This window comes from Cynocephalus volans, chromosome 1, assembly GCF_027409185.1.
Source record: "Cynocephalus volans isolate mCynVol1 chromosome 1, mCynVol1.pri, whole genome shotgun sequence".
Taxonomy (NCBI): domain Eukaryota; kingdom Metazoa; phylum Chordata; class Mammalia; order Dermoptera; family Cynocephalidae; genus Cynocephalus; species Cynocephalus volans.
In genome coordinates this window covers 263278314-263304066 of record NC_084460.1, presented here as the reverse complement: position 1 = coordinate 263304066, position 25753 = coordinate 263278314, and the positions used below count along the sequence as shown (strand labels likewise).

At 34.9% G+C, this 25753-nt stretch overlaps 2 protein-coding genes and 1 pseudogene across 2 annotated transcripts in view; 2 read left to right on the top strand and 1 right to left on the bottom strand.

Moving 5' to 3' along the window:
* Positions 1 to 9740, bottom strand: part of PLCL1 (phospholipase C like 1 (inactive)) — a 394267-nt gene extending 384527 nt beyond the window's left edge. Inside the window, exon 1 of the mRNA XM_063097128.1 lies at positions 9665 to 9740. The gene's annotated coding sequence lies outside the window, so the exon portion shown is untranslated. The remainder of the gene's footprint in view (positions 1 to 9664) is intronic.
* Positions 1 to 19024, top strand: part of BOLL (boule homolog, RNA binding protein) — a 70104-nt gene extending 51080 nt beyond the window's left edge. The window contains exon 11 of the mRNA XM_063097139.1: positions 18959 to 19024. Coding sequence (XP_062953209.1) covers positions 18959 to 19024 — 66 coding nt within the window. The remainder of the gene's footprint in view (positions 1 to 18958) is intronic.
* On the top strand, positions 8797 to 9828 carry LOC134388893 (N-lysine methyltransferase KMT5A-like; annotated as a pseudogene).
* Positions 19025 to 25753: the final 6729 nt, after the last annotated feature.

Genomic DNA, 25753 nt, shown 5'->3' with positions numbered 1-25753 from the left:
TATTTACAATAGCCAAGAGTTGGAACAAGCCCAAATGTCCATCATCAGATGAGTGGATAAGGAAACTGTGGTATATCTACACAATGGAATACTACTCTGCTATAAAGAAGAAAGAAATACTACCATTTGCAACAACATGGATGGACTTAGAGAAAATTATATTAAGTGAAACAAGTCAGGCACAGAAAGAGAAATACCACATGTTCTCACTTATTCGTGGGAGCTAAAAATAAACAAACACACAAACAAACATAGGGTGGGTGGGGAAAAAGACACAACAATCACAATTCCTTGAACTTTTTAAGACAAGTGAACGGATATGATATGGCGGGAGAGGAGAGAGGGAGGGGAGAAGAGGAATGGGTAAAGGGTCATGAAAATCGACTACAGTGTATATTGAGAAGTTAAAATAAAAAATTAAAAAGGAAAATAAAAATCTGATGGGTCAGATTTGGCCTGTAGGCCATAGTTTGACAACCCTTGAGTTAACCCATTTTTCAGGTTAATGTATCCTCTTAAAGTATAATATGAAATATTGTATAAATGCTTTGGTTATATCTCCATTTTTAATTATTTTTAATCTTTTTTTAGCTTAACATGGATTATTTCACCCTGAGCGTCTGGACTATATTTACATTTGCCATAAGTTCTTACTAGCTAAAATAATTCATCAATGGGGGGGATGGGGAGAGGGGGAAAAATAAAAGATAATTTGAGATATTTATTAATTACTGTGTAAGGATAGTATTAGTTAATATAGCAGTATGAGCAAATTTTATACTTCTTTTATGGGGGGAAGTCTATCTTATTGTGTAGCACATTTATTTTCATAACCAATTATGTGTTTCCATTCTTAGTTTGAGTATTTGCATTTTGAGTCTATCATTTCTTCTAATTAAACTATCTTTTCTCCTTAGCCAGTCTTTTTTTTTCACCCTTAGAACCCAGACTACTTGGATAGGCACACCTTACTTTTCAGGACCTAAGATTCAACTCATCAAACCTTTCTAAACTTTTTTTCAGTAACATCTTCCCCCACTTTGAGGACACATGATTTTGCATTGTGCACTTCATTAACAATATTTTAAGTTTACCTGTTTTGGAAAGGCATGGGAAAGAGTATAGGTGTATCTTTTTCATTCCATACTATATTATTGTTCCTTCACTATTGTGATCTATTTAAACTACTCATTCAAGATATATTGCCAAGATTTGACGACTTCTTACTAGCCAAATCCCAAAGGTCTTGTGCTAGTTCTTGTCCTTTTAGATTCTCTTTAATTCAATACTGTTAACTAGCCTGTCCTCAAATTATCATTCTCTTTGCCCTCTGAACTGTCTTCCTAAGAGAATTTTCCAGTTTTCTTTTGCATTTTAATAGTGTTTTAATCTGATGCCAATGGTTTTATTCTCTTCCTAATTTAATCCCAATAGATTACTATCTGAATTATGGTCACTACCTCCTCAAACTGAAAATTATGAATACTTAATTTCTTACATTTTATTTTCAGAATCCTCACCACTTATATGCTACTTTGCCCATCTAATTTCTACTCTAAAATCTAAACAATGCTAGTGATTTTTCTGAGCTCTTGATGATACATGGTCTATTTTATACTATTTGTGTCTCTCTTTCAGCTCAGCAACTTGTAAGAATAATATACTGTATTAATCTTTCTCGCCATTACCTAATCCCTTTTTAAAGCTCTATTATTGCCTAATGGGATTACTATTTATTTCTTCAAGACTTCTCCATCTTAACTTTTCATCCTTTAGTCATGCATAACATCTGAATTTAGTTTTTTTAATCTGAAATTAGTTTTTTTCTCTTATCACTTTCATCAACTTTTATCCATATGCTTACCAAATTCCTTACCATTAAATATTATATTCCCTCCAGTTTTCCCCTACTCATCAACCTAAATTATTCACATATGAATATAATGAAGCTAGCACTGTTCCTTGTTCTCTCTAGGCACATTGAGCCTTTAACCAAGCAATCTTACATACAAAAGTTTGACTTCATTTCCCTATTTCTCCTGAAAGGACCAGAGTATATTGGGTTATAGCCAATAAGCTATGGGTAGTTGACTAGGCATGAATAACTGTGTATTATCACAGTAGATTTCATTCATTCAACAAATATTTATTGAGCATCTACCATGTGCTTGCCAGTATCCTAGACACAGAATACAGCAGTGAAAAAATATTAAGTGGTATTGGACAGTATTGAACAGGCCAGGGAAATCCAGGCCAGTCTATAGAGTTTGGTTTTAGCAAAACAGACAAGTTTGAACCTCTACAGTCTTGCTGCCTCCAATATGGTAGCCACTAGCCACATGATGCTATTTGATTTCAATTTTAAATTAGTTGAAATTAAATGAAATTAAAATTTTAGTTCCTCGGGTAAAGGGACACGAAAATTAACTACAATGTAAATTGAGAAGTTAAAATTTTTTTTTAATTTTAAATTTAAAAAATTTAGTTCCTCAATTATAACTAGCCACATTTCAAGTGCTACTGGCTACTGTCTTTGACAGTGTAGATATAGAATATTTCCATTATTACAGAAAGCTGTATTAGACAGCACAGCTCTGGAGATATTGGAACAGATATGGAAAATTTTGAGCCTCTCCAAAATTAAAAATATGTCTTAGGACAGCTTGATACCCTAAATTAGGAGCTGGCTTACTCAAAATGACAAAAAGGAAGTAGCAGCTAGGTTGGTTTTTGGGGGGAGTTGGGCAACTAATAGCCTTTGCCAAACACTACTCTCCTTTTAAAAACAGATTTTTAAAAACCACCTAATTGAAGGAAATGTTATAACTCACTATGCTGACCTGTTCCTCATTTTATGTACTAAACATTTATACTGTGACATAGACTAGAGATTTTCTAATATAGATTGTAAGCTCTCAGAGAGCAGGGAGCAAGCTTTTCCTGAGTTCTGGAACCCTCCTATTTGCTAGCCTCTCACTTCATAACACTCTAATTTAATTAGTACCACATGTTATTCAAATATTTAGTAAATGTTGATTGCTATTCTACACTCATCTATTCTTATTCCTTTTTTTCCAGTCAGTGTTTCTAATCTATATTTTCTTTTTGCTTAACAGACAGTGTGGAGCATTCATTATTAAGACAATTGGGCAGCTCTAGTCCAGCTCAACTGATATCTTGTCTAATGATCCTTGTGTGGCCGAGATCCAGCTTCAACGAACCGGCTAGAAGCTGCCCGTTGTGAAACTTAGGGTTAGTTAATATCTCAATATACTTATTTATTCCACTATAAGCTGTCTAAATTTGATAAAATTTGCTTTTTCAGCTGTTCTACAAAATTACTTAGGTAGATGTGGCATGTTGGGTTTTTTTAATGTGTTAATCTAACTGTGGTGACATTTTCTACGTTTTATCCATTCCATAAATAATAACCACATTGGGAATAGTGAGGTGTCTTTTCATTTTCTCTGCTTTGTGTTATTTCTTTTCTTCTCAGACTTTTAGATGTTATGTTTCATACTTTAGTATTTATTTTAATATTTAGGATAAGAATCATTTCTAATTTTAATAGAATTTTTAATACTTTCATACCTTTTAGAATATATTATATTAATTAAATTTAATGATTGAGTTCTGTTACTTTGCTTTACTATTTTGTCATTTAATATGATTTTTGTCTAATTATTTGTTACTGCCACTCCTTACTTAATTTTGCTTCTGCCATGGTTTTCAGAATTTGAAATAGTATTTGTGCCTCTTTTTATATAACATTTTCTAAATATTAGAAATACCGTCAACATGATCAGTATTCTTGCCTTTTCGTGTCATTAATTTGACTATATTAAATTTTTTCTCTAATATTTGAGATAATACTTCAACCCTCCTATAACATAATCCATTTTGTACCAAATTTTATATAATATCGATCAACCTAGTGGAATCTTTATAAAAGAAGGGCTCACATCTGACATGATCCCATAATATTGACTGACATTCCACTGTGTTAGTGTTCTTTGACTGCTTTAATCTTTTAACCTTTTCTTCTTATGTGTTACCAATATATTCGATTATATATATGATTAATTTTTAAAAGGACAATTAATTGTTTTCACAAAATGTAAAACTTTTTCTTACACCAAAGGAAAACTTTAGATTCTGATTCTAAAGCCAGTTCTTCTTATAAAATTGGAAAATAGGTGGGGGAAAAAGTCACCATTCAGAAGTTACAAAACAAATCATAAGGGTTTTTAATCACTAAAATTTCTATACTAGTGCAAAAAATATCCCTCTTTACATTCATTTGCAGTTACTTCACTGACTTCCTGATTTTAGAAGTTGGGGGGGAAAGCCATAAAAATTGGTTTACCCTATCCTTCCAACCCCAAATGGATTCCATACTCAGCATTAGCAGCAGAAATAATAGGACATAGACCCCAGAGTTTTTCCTGGTGAGTCAAATGTGTGTTTTCTTTTGAAACCATAATAAATATGTTTGCCAGTCAAATGGTTTCATGAGAACAGTAGGACCCAATGAATGTATACTAGCATACAAGGATCCCATGTACATTAATCATTCTCAATTTTAGAAATGTAAATCGACTAATAAGTCCCACAGTGAAATTTCAAAGGTTTTTGTTCTGTCAGTAAAAATTTATTTACCACTGATGTTAGAGAGAACAATAAAGTTAACGTTTTGATTTTCAAAATGTGAAACATGATGCCAAACAAATCCTGGACTGATAATAAAAATTAATGATGTATTATTGGATAAGGAATTTTGATAATAATTGATACCCAAGTGTGTTTCTTCTATAGAACTATATAGAATATATGTATACACACATCTATACATATATAGCTTATATGCATGCATATGCACACACATATATAATTCATACATACAAACTTTCTCAGAATTTAGCTTTATTTTGAGAAGCTAATAAAAATTTTAGAATGTGTTGACAGTCTGAATTTATAGAGGATATCATCCAACCATCTTCATGGCTTAGCTTGATATCCCAAACATGGTACTTTTAAAAATAGACACATTGAGAGGATGAAAATTCTCTTTACACATAGTAAGTAAAGCCCATTTCATTTTTTTCTATTTTATAGTATATCTTCAACAGAGAGAGAGAGAGAGAGAGTGTGTGTGTGTGTGTGTGTGTGTGTGTGTGTGTGTGTGTGTGTGTGTGTGTGTGTGTGTGTGTGTGTGTGTGTGTGTGTGTGTGTGTGTGTGTGGCTGGTGTTACAAGGCTGTGCTCTAACCAACTGAGCTAACCAGCCAAACCTAATTTTTTAAAAATAAGCTTTTATTTACTTAGAGCCCATTTTGAAAGGCCAATCTGAAGAAATTATCTGAAATTCAGTTTGTGTTAGAGTGAAATGAATAATACAGATATTATTACATGTACAAAATCACAAGGTAATAACTTTGCAACCTGTCTTCCCAAAATTTCTAATTACAATCAGAGATAGAAAGGTGGTAACATGTCAAAAGATAAAGGATTTTGGAAAATTAATGCTTTAACTTACTCCACCAGCTGATTTCAGAAGGATGGCTTAGAAAGAGGTATGATTTAATTTATGACAGATTGCTTTATAAATTTCCACCAACAATGGCAGTACAATATTTTCATACAAATTTACACATGATAACTCCTGTATTTAGGAGTATGTTTCCTGGATTTATGCTATATTTCACTATAAAATAATGAATTGGGGTTACACATAAAAATTATTTTATCTTTCCCAGAAATTGTGCTCTGATAGTATTAAAAGATAGAATGAAAGGACGAGAAAGGACTTTAGGAGTACATCAAATCCAGCTTCATTATCATGCTTCAACATGCTCTATTATTACAGTAAATTGCTGGCCTCTAGACCTATACTTTGACTAAAATTTATTCTGGAATCACTACAGACTTAAAAGGGACAAAGGGCAAAATTTTACCCAAAGGATGAATATAAATAATATTCATAATTGTGCTATTTCTTTCAGGTCTATTTACTGTTTTCATCCCTGTGCATAAATTCCTGAAAATACGGTGTCAGCTTGCCATACAACTCTCTGATTAGCAGCTACAGCAGCTGCTATTTGTTGGGCCTGCTGTGTGTTTCTGTCTCTTTGCTTGTGTGTATTACATAAATTTGCTAATATTTTCTGCATTCTGCCAGTTCCTTTCAGAATTCAAGTGCTATTCAACATTACTTGTTTTATTTCACATTGTCATTTTTTTATTTCTCCTTTCCATGTGATATAATCCCTCAGTTTTCCATATACTAGTTTCATGGTTATCTAGTTGTTACCCCCTTTCTGACTGGTCAGTTTCCACAAATATAAAACAGCAGGCATCAATTTCAAACTAGTGAACTAACAGATTAATTAAGGATTTCCAGTTTTATAATTCTTTTCAGGCATGCCACTTAAAATAGTATCAATATAATGCCAAGCCTGATTATAGTTAAATGAAAAAACGTAACAGGCCAAATAGTTAAGACATTTCATTTATGCTAGTGAGTGATACCATAGTGATATCCAACTTATTTTTAAAACACGTAATTTATAAATTTTCCATCTATTGACTTGTCAGTTTTCCTCATTTGACAATGTACTCATATTTCTTAGTTAATAGAAGCTAATACTTGAAGATTTAGTGATATTTTGTTGATAATTTTCTATTTAAGCTAGTATGTTAACCTCGATTTGGCATTTCTATCAAGGTGTGTACCTACAGAGTAATTGTTATTTAGTATTTTTCTAAAGGTGATATGGGTCATAAACATCTCAGTATACTTCCTCCCTTTGGAAATCAGGTGAGAGAAGTGCCTCTCTATACTTAGAGACTAAAGCCCTTCCCTTCCTCCCCTGCTTCAGCCCTTTTACTTATTGGTGGTTGTTCATCAGAGAAAATTTGGGAGACCCTATATCCTTGCACTTCTTCGGAATGTACCTACAAGATTTTGGTATGCCCTTAGGCCTGAAGAGAAAATGCCTAATAAGAAAGTACTTTGATTAGACTCTTCTTTCTTCTCCATTTCTTCCTTTGTGGGACAGTGAATATAAAACACATCTGTAAGAGCTTTTCTTTCCTGGAGAAAATAAGGATAAGTCCTATTCACCCAACTCTACTAACCTTCTTGACTGAAAATGAAAGTGCTTAAGGATATTTATTATGTAGCCATTGTTTATGCACTGTCATCTCTGCTTTCATTTTCAAATAAAGCTCTAAGCTGAAAGAAAAGAAACGCAATTAAGCGCAGTTAATTTTGTAAGAGTTTTGCCTAATTCCAACTATATTACAAATGGCTTTTTAAATTCAAAAGATATTCCCACAAAAAAACACATTTATATTGAGGTAAATATATAACCTAATAATACTAACTTGGAATTCTAGATTTAGACAATAAAAACAGGAGAGAAAAAGTACTTTTTTCCCTGTCTCAACTTCCCTAAGAATAGGTTAAGAATAGGAATGCCTGTTAACCCAAAAGACTTAATCCAGTTTGGGAGAATTTCTAACCTGTAATGCAACATGAAAAAATTCAAGCAATGTGGAGAAAGGTGTTTTGGCTTAAGGAATCCAGTTTAAATGCAGTTAATTCATACTTTACAAAGGTCATTCTTGGTTTTCACAGCTTCTTGCCTTCTTCCATTTTTGAATGCATTGATACTCTTAAAGCTGCATGTTTTTCCACAGTGATTTCTAGTAATAACAGTGAGCATTTTGGAAGTATGAAAGAAGAAAGAACCAGGATAGCTTTTGCTTCAATGTGGACTGATATATCTTTTTAAACCATGATTAATTTGGCTTTATATATTATAAAGAGTATAAGAGAACATTTTAAAAGGCAATCAGGCAGTTACCTTTGTGACTAAATCCTAAAGATAAGATGAAACTAGTAAGGATGTGTTAGTACACATTAATACACATCTTTTTTGTATATCTGTATCTTATTCTATATTTCAAAAAGTCTATCCTGTTTCCTCAAAGGATTTCATAGGTGTAACATTAGGTAATGAGATTCAACATTTTGTACTGTACTTTAGCAAATGTGTATTTGTGAACGCTGTTTCTGTCATAATCTAGGAGTTATCTCAGTTAAGTATTTTCTCCATCAGATGGGATTTGTGGTATTCACACTAATAGTGATTTTACATTCACTAATGAAGAATTTGAAATAAAAAATGTTTCTAATATCTCACAGTATTTGAATTTCAGATACTCTTTGGGCTATAATCACTTGTATCATCATTCTGTTTTTTTAAATCCAGTTGAAAAAGATCTGGATCATCTGAAACTTGAGGCTTTGTGATCATCTAAAGTCCCTTTTATAGCAATGTCTTGATTGGAGCTTTCTTTAGTTTTATATGTGTGTGTGTGTGTGTCTATGTATCTGTGTATGTTCAAGGGGTCTTCAAAAAGTTCATGGAAAATGCTTATTATGAAAAAACTATGCGTGGATTGTAAAAAATTTTTGTGCCAAAATAAACTTCTACTAACTTGTTATAACATGTCTGAACAGGATCTAGTTTGAAGCATTAAGAAGGATAAGACAGTTTGAAAAAATCGCCTATCAGAGCAACATGAATTCTGCAAAAATTGAAGCAAAAACAAACATGAATTCTGCTAAAACTGAACAAAAAAAAAAAGTAAAATAATTGATGCTTTACAAAAAGTTTATTGGGACAACGCCCCCAAAGAAATCAGCAGTTTACAAATGGATAACTTATTTTAAGGGACAAGACTAGCCGGGCTGCCGGGGCGCTCGGGAGGCGGCCATGCCTCCCAGGCTATGGGGGAAGGGGGCGCCGTGGGGCGCCTCCAGCCGTACCCCCCGCCCCCGGCGCCGGGGCGGTGGTGGCGGCGGTAGCCGCAGCGTCAACGGCAGCGGCAGCGGTGGTGGCCGGCCGCGACGGCGGCGAGGGCGAGGGCGCGGAACGAGCCGCAGTGGGCCTAGCGAGGCTGCAGGAGAATGTAGTTACTGGGCAATTAGAGATGTATTCCTACATGAGCCCGAACAAATGCTTTGGAATGTGTTCCTCTCTTCAGGAAGAGAACTCAGTTGCACGTCACAAAGTCAAATGCCAAAGGAAACCGTTAGCTGGAATCTACCGGAAACGAGAAAAGAAATGCTGGGAATGCAATACGGAACACCATGAAGTCCAAGGAGCAGAGGATCAAAGACTCCAGGAGAGGTCCTCTGGCACCTTTAGCAAACCAAAAATCTAAAGCAGCAGAACCTCCAAAATTCTCCTAATGCAGCCATCACCAAGCAAGCCCTGGAATAGCTCAAGGAAAAACGCAAAGGAGTAGCAAACTTACGGATTTCTACCCTGGACGAAGGAGCTCCGAAAAGAGCACAGCTGAGCCGCAGATTGACCTCGTGGATGGCAAAGGGAAGGACATAATCGCCACCAAACAGTTCTCCTGGGGCAACTTTATAGTGGTATATCACGGGGGCCTCACTGAGATCACCGACACCAAGTGGAAGGCTGTGGATGGGCAAGACCCCTCCACGGGCTGCTACAAGTACTATTTTGAGTATCTGAGCAAAACCTACTGCGTGGATGCAACTACGGAGACCAACCGCCTCCGGAGACTAATCTATCACAGCAAATGTGGGAAATGCCAAACCAAACCGCACGACATCGATGGCATACCTCTCCTTATTCTCATAGCCTCCCGAAACTTCGAGGCCGGGCAGATCTTGTATGACTATGCGAACCTCAGCAAGGCTTCCATCAGCCTCCTAGTAGCTGAAGCATTAACCCGCCGGCCCGCCGCCCTCTCAGCCCCGCCCCTTCCCTTCTGCAACGGGAATTGATTTTTTTTTTTTTTTTTCTATACATTCTTAATCTTAGCGGATTACCTCAGACGTTTTTCAAAAGTATGTACACAAAAAAACCGGCGGGGGGGGGGGAAGACATAACAATTACAATTTCTTGAAGTTGATAGGACAAGCAAACAGAAAGGACATTGTTGGGAGGGAGCGGGGAGAGGGAGGAGGGAGGGAGATTTCGGTAATGGGCCACAATAATCAACCACGTTGTATACTGACAAAATAAAATAAAATTTGGAAGAAAAAAAGTATATTAAGATGCCTTTTCACTGTAGTATTTAAATATCTGTTACAGGTTTCCAAGGAGGACTTGAACAGATGGCCTTATGTTACCAAAACTTTTTATATTCTAGTTTTTGTTACTTTTTTGCATACAAGTCGAACGTTTGTGCTTCACGTGCACGTAGTCAAAGACCCAGCACAGGTTTTGGAGGAAAGAGACAAACATGAACTAGGAAGCGGATGGGTCCCCTGCCTCCAGTTGAAGAGCCAAGACTTTCGTCCATACCCCGCCCTCTGAGGACAGGTGAGTGTGAGGAAGCCGCTGCCTCCCAGCGGCCAAGACGGGATTTCTAAGCTCTTGTTCTAACGTCTGGACAGGCGCACGTTGAAGTGTATGAATATTTTTTTTAAAGGGTTTCGCAGTAACCTAGTCTTCCCCTCTGCTTTCTCGAAAGCTTACTGACCTCGTGGCCGGTGAGCATGGCTGGGATAGATTTACCCTTTCACAACCTGCTGCTTTTCTGGGCACCTGCAAGCATCAGGGCCAGTAATCAAACTAGAGGTGTGCAGGGAAAAGCATTGCTTCCCTTCCCTTGCCCGAGCAGGGTTTCCTGAAACTGGGTTAATTGTTTATAGAAATGTGAACACTGAATCTTTTTTTTAATTTAAAAAAAAAAAAAAACATAAAACAATGTAGAAGTATATGTAAGTCTTGTAGTGAAGTGGCTGCATGTTGTCTGGTTTTTGTTTCTGTAGAAGAGATTTGAAATGATACTCTATTCTCATCAAAAATAAAGTTTTGTAGTGGGACCAGAAATTACTTGCCTGATACCCACATTCCATCCCCACCTCCCTGGTTCCGCTGGGTTGAAAGTTCCAGATCTGCTGTCAAGGCCTTCTGTTTGTCAGTCCACCTGGTGTCCTACTTGTGAAGACACAGCCATGAACTTAAAGCATGAGCCTGCAAGCCCAGGACCCTACCCCCAAATCCCAGCCACTGCCACCTGCCTCAAAGAAAGGCCCCCCTGTGCTCAGGCAAGCAGGCAGAGCCCAGTGGCCCAGGGATCAAGGATAAGGCTAAAGTTTTCACTTTGACCTTGATGGCAGAAGGAGTAGGTGGCTTCCTCCTCCCTCCCTAAGGAGGACTGATTCCCACTCACTGTTCACCTACAGGCAAGGAGGCTGGGGCTCAGGAGCCATGAACTGGGGTCTCCTGCCCACCCTGGTCCCAGGTAAATGTGAATAGAGACAGGTGTAAGAGCCTTTCCTTGTCTTTGGTTCCCTCTCCCCTATCTCCACCCCGGGCCTCACAACGGTGCTACCTAAGGAAGTCTTCCCCCACCCCACATTAGCCTGGTCGGTGGTCAGCAAACTTGAGGAGGATCCGATGACAGTGTGTAAATGTGAAATAAGATGTCTTGGTTGTACCTGTTTGTGGTTTAGCTTTGTATTTAAACAAACAGAAAAAGGAAATAGACTTGAAAATTATTTGTCATTATAAAAATGAAACAAGAAAAAATATTTATTGCCAAAAAAGTGAAAATAGGAACAAGACAATGCTGAAGACGAAGCCATCAGTGGCAGACCATTCACATCAATTTGCAAGGAAAAAATTAATCTTGTTGTGCCCTAATCTAAGAGGACCAACGATTAACAGCAGAAACAGTAGCCAACACTATAGACATCTCAATTGTTTCAGCTTACACAATTCTGACTGAAAAATTAAAGTTGAACAAACTTTCCACCTGATGACTCTAAAACTGTTGTGTCCAGATTAGATGCAGAGATGCAGATAAGAGCAGAGCTTTCAATGGAAATTTTTTTTTTAGTCATTTTTTTTGTTTTTTTTTTTTTACATTCTAAGATATTGTTGTGAAGCAGTTGAGGGGAGGGGGAGAGGGTGGGAGGAGGGAGAAGGAGGGAGGGTGTTCTCAAGGCCCATGTCAGCTGCCTCATTTGGACAGGGGATACGAGGAGGCTTCTGGTGGCAGCTCAGTCATTGCTGGGTTGAATGTGGATGTCAGGGAGGTGTGGCTGAGGCCCTCAGCCTACCACCCCAGCTCAGGAGCCCAGGGCTTCTGGTGGCAGCTCAATGGTTGTTGCTGGGCTGGATATAGTTGTGGGTGGGACATGGCTGAGGCCTTTGGCCCACCACCCAGGCTCAAGAGACCAGGGAGCTTCTGGTAGTGGCTGGGTGGTTGTCGCTGGGCTGGATGCAGTTGTCAGGGTGTATGGCTGAGGCCTGCAGCCCTTCCCACTCCCCAGCTTAGGAGTCCAGGGGGCTTCCAGTCCTTTTGGGTTTTATAGGTGTACTTTGGTGGTGTTAGACATTTATTGGTTAATATCAAAACTTTGTGATCTGTGGGTATTTTGTTTTTTCTTTCAGTTCTGTGTTGGATTATTTGCTGTTCCCACCACTTATACTCTGCACTGGAACTAATTTGTTGTCCTTTGGTTACTTCTAAAATTGGGGGAACTTCCTAAAGGTAGCAGCACTTGAACCCTGTGGTTGAGCAAAATTGCTGCTTTGCTGCTGATTCTCTGGGGAAGGCTTTTTGTGCAGCTCATATTTTAATTGTTGGCCTTGTAAGCACTTTCAGGTCTTGTGAGGTCCACTACACCTGGGTTGTGTGGAAACTCTGGTCTGAGCCTAAGTATTTTCAGCAAACTGCACCCCCTGCAGTTCTGTATTCCTGAGCAGCCTCCACTGAGTGATCCTGTGCTGATTGGAGGGCAGATCAACTGTCCATGCTGTGTCCCAGTGTTCCCCCAGTGTGCCTGTCTCCCCTACCACCCACACTCCAAACACTTCCCATGGGACAGGCCATGTGCTGGTCCCTTGCGATGACTCACCAGCCTCTGTGTGGCTTTTTTCAGTTGTCTGTAGCCCCTTGCTCCTATGTGGGTCCACAGAAACCCGGTTAAGGGTCTTGCTTGCCTGGGAGCCACCAAGGTCCTCTTCTCCCCTGTAGCCTCCAAACAACTTCATACAAAAGGCATAGCTGTGGCTTTTGCCAGCTCTTGCTCCATGTGCTCACCAGGGCTGGCCTTGAAGCAACCAAGACTTGAAACAGTCAGAGCAGTCCTTTCTTTCTCTCATCATGGCTTCTCCTGCCTTCGTGAACTCCATAGGCCTCTCCCCCTCTTCTCCTAAGCTCTAGCAGCCCCAGCTTGACTGTTGTTGCTTTTTAATAATTGTAAATAGGTTGATTGTGGGAGAGAGTGACACTGGGGTCTATCTATCCCACCATCTTAACCAGAAGTCTTCAAAGAGTCATGATGAGATGAAACATAGCTTTACCAGTTCAATCCTGAAGACGAAGCATAATCAAAGTACAATGGCTACCAAGAGGTGGAAGTGGTACAGTCAAAAGCAAAAGCAGACTGGTCAAGAGCAAAGATCGTGAGCAAACATTTCTTTGAGATGCTCAAGGCATTTTGCTTCTTGACTTTTTGAAGGGCTAAAGAACAATAACACCTGCTTATTATTTATTATGAGAGTGTTTTGAGAAAGTTATCCAAAGCTGTAGCAGAAAAATGCCCAGGAAAACTTCACCAGAGAGTCCTTCTCCACCATGACAATGTTCCTACTCATTCCTCTTATCAAACAAGGGCAATTTTGTGAGAGTTTTGATGGGAAATTAGGCATCTACCTTACACTCCTGATTTGCCTCCCTCTGACTTATTTTTGTTTCCTAATCTTAAAAAAATCTCTAACAGGCACCCATTTTTCTTCAGTTAATAATGTAAAAAAGACAGCGTTGACATGGTTAAATTCCCAGGACCCTCAGTTCTTTGGGGATAGACTAACTGGCTGGTATCATGTCTTACAAAAGTGTCTTGAATTTGATGAGGTTTATGTTGAGAAATAAAGTTGATATTTTTTATTTTTATCTTTTAATTCCATTTTTTCATGAACTTTCTGAAGTCCCCTCATTTATGTATGTTTATATATGTGTATATATATATATATACACATATAAGACAGGAAAACAGAGAAAATGTAAATGAGTTAGAACAGATTAGATAGATCATTGTAATATTACTAACAAGCAGTGTGGGACCAATTCTAGATGTCTGGACTAGGAATCTGAAGCTAGAGACAGGTTGTAATTTTTTTAACAGGTGGGTTTTTGCGGCTTTATCTAATTGCTATCATTTCATTCCTTTATAAAAGGTATCAAGAGATCAACTGATAAATCCCTCACATGTAATTAATGGATCAAAATTCTCTGGACAGTTCCTAGTTGTAGGAACTGACCAATATGTGATTTTTGAGAAATATAAAATTCTGAATTCCTTGTTAAGATTTATCTCTTTTTACATCAGATACCTAACTGATACTTTCCTACAGAACTGGACATGTATTCCTGTCTATACTGGTGGTCTTTAAAGCATTTTTTAAGTTCATCCCCTACTCCCCAGGAAATAAATGACTTTGTTATCTTAGTAACTCTATTAAAAATAGCAATGGAGAATTCAGTAAATTTTCTCATGTCACCTCCAGGTAACAGGCAGTTTCTTTTGTTAGCCCCTGCGTACCATGTGAATATTACCATTTTCTTAGTATGCTATGATACAAAAAAAGGCTGGAAATCTGAAAACAGGATGATGTGTTGTTGTGATTTTTACAGTACTTTTTGAAGTTTAAAATGTTTTTTAAAGATTCTAACGCTGAGGGTTGGCCAGTTGGCTCACTTGGGAGAGTGTGGTGCTGGTAACACTAAGGTCACTGGTTCAGATACCTGTACAGGCCAGGTGCAAAAAGAAAAAAAGAAACTTCATTTTCTTATTTAAAAAAGAAAAAAATCTAACTCTGACCTGGGATATAAACCTAACACTATACAATTCATTTAATCCATTCACTTGCTTCTTGAAAATTACTTTCTAAGTCACTTTCACCTTTGTTTAAATCTTGTGTACCCATTTCAGAGATTTCGACTTCCCTTATTTTCTTTTAAATGAATAATTATTTGGGGAAACATCCAGAATTCATTCTAAAGCCCATTTCTTTATATAAATTATCTAGTTGGTCTACTTTCTTTATTAACATCCTTAAAATGAAACATCTTAATACACTCTAGGTAAAAGTAACAGAACAGTTTTTACTGACATGATTTAATCTCAGGTCATGCAGTTTCAAAAGAATCTTATCTCTATTATTAACAAAGTTCTATTATAGTTAGACAGACTTGTAATTAGGGTCTGTCTGAATAGGATCATGTGTAATAATGTAATTCTGTCTTTTCTCAAAAATAATCACAGTCTTAGAGCCTTGCCAAGTTCCAATATGATGATTAGCTTAATCTTCTCTGACATATCATTACACAGACTCAGAATAAGGAGTCCTTGTTCTCCAGCACATATTTCCTCTTGAATCTCACTCCCACCACTTTCATTGATGAGCAGCACACTGACTTGACTTGATTTTGATTACTCTTACAGAAATTAAGGCTATTTACCTATTGACAAGGTCCTCTGATGTTTTACCAGTCATATCAAGTTCTGCTTTCACTTCTGCTCCTTGTGGTGGTAAGACAGTTCTGGACCTTGCTGACCTCTGGTCCAAGTTCTTATTATATGGGGTAATCATATATTTATCATCCAAATCAGGACACTTGAGAGTGAAAGGGAGCTCCAAAAATAATTAAAATTATATATTTTTGAAATATATGTTAATTGACCAATAAAGAAGTTTGCCATATGAATAAAGCTTTAAAATCATTCTATTCAGAAACTATTTTTCAAATATAAAATTCTAATAATACAATAGGCATAAACCTAGACTACAAGTCTGTCTAATTATAATAGAACTTTATTAATAATAGAGATAAGATTCTTTTGAAACTGCATGACCTGAGATTAAATCATGTCAGTAAAACTCATTTCAATGTCAGGGAAATTGAAATGTAAGTAACCCTATTAATATATTACAAAATAAATAACATTAAACCGGGATCAAAAAGTATAGTCTAAAAAGAGATTAAGAAATAAGGGCTAGGCCTAGATTTCTCTGTTACTTTAACCCTTGAAGCTTTATGGTTTCCAGCTTAGCCATTGATACAGCTATATAAATAGACTGAATTATGTTTAGATATAAGCTGGTTTTCCTATGTTATATAAACATGAAATCAAAGAATCATACAAATTAAGGACTCAAATGAATCTCAGAGATCCTCTTATCCCTTTCTACATGAAGAAACAGAGTCTATAGCTGTGGAATAGTCTTATTAGTCTTAAAATCTTGGTAATTTAACCTATTAATAAATTTGCTGTATAATTATTAGATAGTTCTACAGAAAAGCTTTAGTTAAGTCATTGAAAATTGTTTAAAGTCCATGATAATATTTCTTGTAAAAATTGTATTAACTTTGTTGTTGATGATGTGCTATAAAATAATGCTTACAGTATCACATTTTTGCCTACTATATTATTTCAAGGCAAGAATTAACACCTTGTATTTATATAGCACCTTACAATTTACAAGCACTTCACATGGATTATCTCATTTTATCCACACAGTATTTTTTTGAGATAATCAGGCAATTTTTTATAAGAGAAGTAAGGCTTTAAAAGGTTTAAAACATTGCCCAAAATGACTTTACTATAAGTGGTAGAACTCCAAACTGCTGATTACTAATAAATGGTTACCTGTAAGGAGGCAAGTGACTTAGGGGAAGAGGGAGGGAGGCAAGAGGGAAGATCCTTAAAGAACACAATACATTTCAGAAATAATTTTGTTCCATCTAAGAGTTGTGCACCATCTTTCATTGAATCACTAAAATTAAATCTAACTCAAAATGTCTATTCTAATCCCTTAAGTATCTGGGAGTCTGAATCAGAAAATATTTCAATTCTAAAATAAACAAATTGTGATAAACATGAAGCTGTTTAATTGTTTTTATCGAGTAACTTAAGTATGAACCAGTTTCCTTACCAAAACATTACTCTAGAATTTAATTTTTTAGATTGTTCATTGAAAATTTTCTTAAAAACTATTGTGCAAGTCAGCATTCTGGGAACTGTAAGGAACACAAGGTGAGGAGAAAGGGCTTCTAAAGTATCCCAGAAAAATTTTAATCCTTCTGATAGCAAAAGATATAGGCTGTGCCATCTCCTTTTTATATTTGGGGAACATGGCACATTTCCACATGCTTTGTAAGCATGGTTTGTTGTTCACCAACAAAAGCAAATATTTTTCTTCTTTCTTCCTTTCCATTCTTCTTGCTTCTAGCTACAATGTAGGTATTCATCAGTCTTTGTATAGACCCTCCATGTAGTATTTGCTATTTGGGGAAAGGGTTACTCTAGTTTAGTTTGCTTTTTTAAATCCTAATGACAGGTACCAGATTCATGCCACACATGATATTGATAAAATTTGATGTGGTTCTAAGATAAATGGATCATTATCATAATTGTCCACTGAAGTCTCCTTATCTCAAAAATTGTAACAGTGGCTAAGGTTAAATATAGCCTGATATTACCAGAGTGAATTTTCTCACAACACTTATTTCGATAAACTATCTTTTACTTATTATTACAATACTTCATAAATGTGTTTCGTCTCTGGTTGGAAGACTATTTTGTAACTTCACAAAGTATCTTGAAATGATATGAATAAACCCTCTGGGTAACTGCACAATTTAAAATGTTTTTAACCCTAGAAGCATCTAGGTCTTACATGCCATAATTACCCATTGTTTTTTTACTTACTCTTGATGGTTACCTATAACCATTGTTGGCAGACATGCTCAGAGTTTTGGCAGGTCAATGGAATGGCCTATGTGCCCAAATTACAACTATATATAATCAAACATGCCTCTTTAGAGAAACTTTGCCTTTTATCTTAGAAACCTTAGTTCATTTTCCTTAACTATACATAAGTTGCTAGTTAAGTTTTTGGAACTACTAGAACACTTGGTATTAAATTTCTGTTGTCAGATGCAGGCTGGGCAGTTGATTTGGCCTAGGTGTGCTAGTTCAAAGTTTTATCCAGTTTTTTGAGATAAACTCCAGCTCCTTATGCTCGTATTCTTCTTGATTCAAATCATTTAAAGCAGGCAGAGCAAATGATGAGGTTTTTTTTAAGCAAAAGGATTTGGCTATATCTTGATGCTCTAAAATAGACATTTAGTCATTATAGATGCCTTAGCTGAAATTTTCTATTCTCAGTATTTTGAGCAAAGCAGTATCTCCAGTAATCCTGTGTTCACCAGTGGATCAAATCAAAATCATTTGTTGGAACACAGTTTATTCACTGGATGTTTTACTTAACTGTTGGATAAAATGTTACTCTATTAACATAAAGTAGTACAGTCGTCCCTTGGTATATATGGGGATGATTCCTGGGCCCCCACAGATACAAAAGTCTGCAGATACTCAGTGGGTTCTCCTTCCTGCCAATACTGTATTTTTGAACCGCAGTTGTTTGAAAAAACTTTGCGTATGAGTGGACCTGCATAGTTCAAGCCCTTGTTGCTCAAGGGTTTGCTATATTATTAATAATTCCCTGATTTTCTCTGGATAGTTGTTTTCTCACCTATAGGATCTGACCCTAATTTTGTATATCATAAGTACATGAATATTTTTTCTAACAAATCTTTACCAAAGTTCAGGGATGACACAAAGCATATAACCTAGTAATTTAGAAATACCATTGGATATTCCTATTCTCAGATCTCTTGTAGTGAATCTCTTTTTGTAGCACTAGGATGCCTGCAGGAGGTTATAAGGTAACCTATTCTTTCCAGTGGGAATTTCCTAAAGCACACCTTCTCTCCTCAGAATCCAGGCCCAGTTAACATTGTTTTTTATATCTTTCCCTTAAGTAATTATAAAATTAGAGCCATTTAAAATGCATTGAAACCCTAATTTTCTTTAAATCTCTTAATAGGAACCAAGGTTACATTCTGTGAGAAGAAGCTTTTCTCAGCCATCATCTATAGGTTTGAAACCTTGATATTCTCGAAGCCCACACTTTCATCCTAGAAAAGATTTCAGAGCAGAGGATTCAATTCTTACACCACCTTCCTCTACTGATTCTGTTATGTAGAATCTTGGATAACTATTTTGTCCAGTAATAGAAAACAACCTCGCTCCATATGTGGTCTGGTAACAAATGAGGGTTTGGATATGCTTAAGGTTAAATGTTTTGCTTTTTTAAAGCAATTAAAGAAATCTTAGTAGCCAGAACATTGGAGGTACAGGATAAAATCATGGTTTTCTTTATTAATTCATACCCTTAAGTAACGTAAACTTATAATCTGTAGCAAATGGAACAAAAGTTATGAGACAACAAATATCTTGATAAAGTTTGAAAAATTGGTCATCATCTGGCTATCTTATCAACATGATAATCTCATCTACAACCACTTAAAAACATCTTTGGTGTTTGGATTTTTCAATTTTATTCCAGATGTTTCATACTTATAGACATAGCCATGGCATATACAGAATATATGTAGCAAGAGGCCATTTGTTGTCATATGATATAGTCCAAAAAATCTCTTTCTTGTTAGGGAGATAATATGTGTAGATTCTAGCTTCCACATTACTTTGGTTTCAGTGTATTTAAGTTTGTGTATATTTTACCTGTATTAAATTTTTTTGATAAAACATTTCAAACTCCAGGTTTATATTAGAAATTTTAGCAACCATTAATACATATAAAAAATAATATGTATATATATAAAATATCTAAAAATCTGTCATTTTATGACCATATATTTTATATCAGTTACTATAGCCAAAGTTGACACTCCTCTTCAATATACTTAAGGATTATCTCCATATCTATTTTTGGCCCTCTTCTGTCATCCATACATAAAGTATAAGGGTTCTCATAGCATCTTAGCAAGTATAGCAAGAATAGCATCTTAGAAAATTTTAAGCATTCATCACTGCATATATCATGTCATATTCATACATATTTCTTCCTTTAACACAGTGACACTGTCAGTATTCCTTTTTATCTTTCATTAAGATAAGGTCTTAGTTTATGAGTTTTCTAGGGTTTTAAAACATTAACCTTAACTAAATAAAATTTACCCATAACATACTTCACCTTTTAAATATGAAGAAGCTATGATTGCCTGCTTTAACAGAATTAGAGGTTTTTTACAATTAAAAAATGCCACACTGACTAGAGCTTTGTAAAATTAAAAAAATGGCTACCCTAACTTTTCTTTAAATGTTTAATATATATCCCAACTTCCTGCTGTAAAAACACTGTATTTCTTTTATAGATTAGATTAATAATAAAATAAAAATAAGTTATATAAATAAGCAATATTTAAATTGACTACATGCAAATTTATTCTAGCATTTAATGAAATTTGAATGTACAATACTAGGAAATACTAGTATTTCACTATTTTAATTTCATGTCCACTCCAAGAACTAAAGGTTTGCACTTCTGTTGGGCAAGAATAAGAATTACATATAAAATGTTAGGAAGATAACCCAATAACTTGAAGTAATTTTTTAATCTTTTCTCATAAAGGATAGTGAACTATCCATTGATGTATATGTTTTTGGGGTATATCATCCCATGTTTCTGGGCTAAAATATTTAGGTTAAGGAATAAAATGTAATAGCATACTTATGTTAAAGAATATTCTGGTACATCCTAAAGCTACTCTATTTAAGAATATTTTATTTTGTTACAGTTTTTTTGAAATAATATGCGGCATGTTAAGGCCCAATGTTCTGTTACTAGAGCCCTAGTCAAAAAATACCACGAAACAATGTATTTAATACTCAGCTTGTCTGGTGTTTTCAGCATACATTTTAATCTCATATTTATTATTCAGGCTTATTCAGTGAATATCAAGGCATTTTTGTTTTAAAATTTTTTCAAAAGTCTAAGAGTAATTTTATTTTGCTTCAAAATAGACTGACATTGAAGTTTTTTTCTTAGCTAGCTTATTTTAGGCAACTGTGCTCTTTTCCAAAATGTATTGATGTACTTCCATTCAATTCTATAAAGATTGTATATTACTTTATTTCTCTCTCCAGACTATAAAGTTCAGAAGAACAAAAGTGGTCTAAAAATTTATTAATGTACTCCCCCAAAGAAACCTATTCTTAAATTGCGATATTTTGCTCTTATTTTATAGATAATGTAGCATATTCATGATAGCAAAAACAGCTTTAGTAACTATAAAAGATCAATGTTTTAGCTTTTAATTATCAAGATCCTTTTCATAAGTCATGATATAAAAATGAACAAAGATATGGAAACTAAACCCTCATCTTTAGCCTCCTATAGTTCTGAAACAACCAATGATAGTATATAAAGGAAATGTTTAATTAATATAAAAAGTGTTGCCTAAAAAGTATATCTTTTTTTCCTTTGATGTTTTGGAGAAATTATCTAAAGGAAGGGCCGGCCCGTGGCTCACTCGGGAGAGTGTGGTGTTGATAACATCAAGGCCATGGGTTCGGATCCTATATAGGGATGGCCGGTTAGCTCACTGGCTGAGCGTGGTGCTGACAACACCAAGCCAAGGGTTAAGATCCCCTTACCAGTCATCTTTTGGGGAAAAAAAAAAAAAGGAAATAATTTTAAAATATTAATTAACAATTCAAAATGATTTTAATACAATGTGTTTCTCACTAATCATATTTAGGACCTTTGTTTTTAACATGTCTAACTTTGGTACCAAAGCAAAAAAAGCTATACGATATCCACTTATATAACATATTTTAACACCACATAAAAGAAATTTTCTCAAATTCTTATTAGTATATGACCTATTATGTAAAATATTTTAAAAGTATCTTTTTTAAAGATACTAATACATGTAAATTCTTTTTGCCCTCTATAAGCACTCAAATACTGACTAATAAAGTTACCCTTAGCATTATTTTATTCAGGCTATTTCCAACTATTTGGGAGAAGAATTTTCAATAAAAATAACACATTTAATATTCTAATGTTGTCTATGCCAAAGGAAAAATGAAAGTAAACTCAGCAACAATCCTGTGTTACCGAATAGATTTTTATGCCTGTGCCCTAGCTATGTGTCTATCTTTAGAGAATGTGTTTAAGACTCTTGAGCTCAGACTTACCTACCTTCACATATTGAATATTTAAACATCTACCTCAACAAACTTACCAATGATGGGTTTTGATAATTTGGTTTAATTTGGCTTCTCACTACACTCAATTTTAAGCAATAAGTTTTCACGACTTTTCTGTCTGAGATCACACTGATTTCCTAATTTGTATACTTAGCTACACAGTTTTACATTTATATTGGTTTTTATACCCCAGATATGATAGCTCCATTTTCAGATAGTCTCCATTGATTATGGAAAAAGAAAACACCATATATTCTCCTTAGGCTAGAAAACTAATTTTATGACATCAGTTACAACCAAAAATATTTTAAAATTTGTTATGAATTAACTACATTCTAGAGGCTGATTTTTATGTGGACAACATTTAAATGAGGAAAAACTTCCTACTTTGAGGATTATTAACTAACCATTATTTTTTATACTAAGTCCGAGAGTGTCATAATGCATGTTAAAAATATTTCCTTTATTTCCAAGCAAAAATACTCCTCCCAAGCCTTAAAATGGCATGAAAATCCAACCATCAGTTTTCACACAATTAACCAAATTTTCAATAATTTGTTTTATGTTAATACTTATAATTTTCTTCCATAATACCAAAATAGGCTTCATACACATTGTAACTTAATTTAATTACATTCTAGTAATAAAAATTTTTAAAAATCAGTTCTAAAATCAAACAGAACTCAGTACTAAAAAGTTTTGCTTTTTATATAAAATGTGGGGAGCTTCTATAATGGAAGTTTTATAGAAATTTACGTATAAGAAGTTAATGAAGCAATTTCAATTTACCAGAATTGAAGATTCTTTATGAAAGCCTTTATAAATTTCTATAGCAAATGACTTTTGAAGATAATCCTAAAATATGCTAGTTTGGGGAGGTAAGAACACGTCTTGACTGTGATATGGCACATAATTTGTCAGGAATTTTCCATTGTGTGTGGCATTTTAGCTAATGGGGTGGTATTTGCTTTGGTAATAACTGCAGTCAAAGGGCATTTAATCTGGTTTCTGCAGGCTTCTTAGGTAAGATGTCATAAGTATGTAGTAATAAATGTTCAGTAAATTCATAGAACTTAAATTATTAGTAAATAGTTTAGTCTTAATAAGTTCCTTTGTTTTAAAACTGTATGTACAAAATGAAAAAGTTTCAGTGTTTGTGACCTCTAATAAAATTCTCTGGATTTGTTACTATAATAGTTAATTAAAATAAAACTTTTGAATATTGATATGTTTTCATGGTTAAAGGTAAATGTGTATTTAAAGTATTAATTAGTAAAATGGACTCTAGAATTTGGAACGTCATTCTGAAAATAAGGAAAAATAGAGACTATACAGTTATCAAAAATTTTAATATACACCAGCACACATAAGCAGATTTAGGATATAAAAGAAACTATTGAAACCAAAAGTGAAATAAACCATATTTCATGATAAAGTTAAGTATGTTTTATAAGTTTCTATTTTGACACTCCTCTATTTCATAATTCAGCTATCAAGAAACTAATTACTCATCTTGAAATACTAATTGATATATTTCCATTAAAGGTTCTTATTTGGACTTTTCATCTTCAGATCTACGGATCTGATTACACTACTTCCTCTTCCCCACAATACTTAAAATAATGCTCTCAGAATATATCCACTGATTGATTGTGGTGTTGGTGCTAAAGGTGGTGTTGAGTCTCTGGCATCAAACAAGTTTGAGCCTAGGCTGTCTTTTTTCACAAGCTGTATAACCATAGTTACTTAATCTCTTTGTGCCTCAGTTTCTCAACACTTAAACATAAAAAGAATAATAATACCTCATAGGGTTGATGGGAAAAGTAAATGAAAGAACACAAATAAGGAACACAGAACTGTTGGTTTTCTCCCTTCACCTTTGCTTATTAGTTAACAATTAAATTAGAAAATTTCACGAAATTAAAAAAAAGAAAGAAAATTTCATGAAATTATGGCCATGGGATTCTCCCCTTCTAATAGCCCATTGAGAGGACTTACTGAACAGATATATTTGGCTTGACAGTTCCATTTGAAAGCAAGTTATTTTCACAGAGGCATGCATGGAAAAAGGTAAAGTTTTAGAGTCACAAAACCTTGCCTACTATCATCTTTTTCCTACACTTAGCAGTGATACACTTGGTAATAAGCATTTAAGATTGAAATGGTTATGTCTAGTATAAGTTGTTATATTTGTACTTTCTCATTGCATGGATTAGCTGAAGCCATGAGTAGCAGTTTCATTTTTTTGGCAGACTTGAACATTTCTTGTAATCTTCAATTTTAGTCTTTTACATTTTGAGGCTGTTGTTAGATCACACAAGTTCATATTGTTATAATTTGCTGGTATGTTATTCATTTTATATTAAGCTCCACTTTATCTTTGGTAATGGTTTTCCCCTCAGTATAGATAGGTCTAACATCAATATTGCTATACTAGCTTTTCTTTGGTTAATATATGCCTAGTGTTTCTTTCCTTGTATGTCTTATTTTCTGCTGTGTTTAAGTATATCCCTTTTAACTGCATATACAGCTAGCTTTTTAAATTTAATCATGAGTACTGTTGTCTTTTGGCAGGAATAAATGAAGTTTTATTCATATAATGAAGTTTTATTTTATCACAATTACTGATATATTTGTATTTATTTCTGCCATCATATTGTAGGTTTCCCTTACCACATTTTTCCTTTTTCTTTGTCCATTTTTCTTCCTTCCTGTTTTTAGTTGCATTAAGTCTTCTTTAGTCTTTTCATCTGGCTTGAAAAAAATACTCTACTTGTATTATTTTAGTGATTAGCCCAAAACGTACAACATACTTATTAACTTTATATTTTTAATATCTATATCTTTTTAACCAATAGACACTTCTAGACTAGTTCAAAGTAAGCCAAACTACTAAAACTGCTTTATTTAATTTATTCCAAGGTAAAAATTATTACCCTTTTAAAAATATTTTAATCAGAAAAAGAATGTGTAATTCGTCATATTTGTACTGAATGTACTGAATTAAGAGAATATTACGATGATTTCAATCTCTAAGTCAATCATAATCTAGTTTTTGAAGGTTCATTCTCCTGTTAAAAATCTCATAAACGAATGACTCTCAACTAATAGGGAAACATGCGCAAGGCATGGCCTAAGAGTGGTAGTACAGGGTAGCATAGGAAGGTCAGTACCATTTTCCCCATACCACACGCTAAGAAAGGTGGCGTACTCCATTTGCACAATTATTCCCTCCACAGCTGTCCCTCCAGCTTATCCAGTGAGTATTTCAGGCCCTCTACAGGTATTTCATACAAAATCCTTAATTACTCAAGAGAAGGAATCATCTCTCTTTGGAGCTATAATTTTCGTCTTGCAGATGACACAATTGGTTTCTTGAAACATCCTGAAATCTCACACCATTCTGTTCTTAAATGAGGAGCTGTGAACTTTAGAATTTATGATGAATAAACTGACCAAGGATGAAACTTCTATACAACAGACTTCCTTGGTGAAGATCCAGGTATGGCTGAGCTTCCCAGTAGCTACTCATGAGAAGAGGCACAGTAGAGTGTATGTTATTTCTAGTTGTCAGGGCCGTAGGAAGATCCTCTTGGTATGTAGT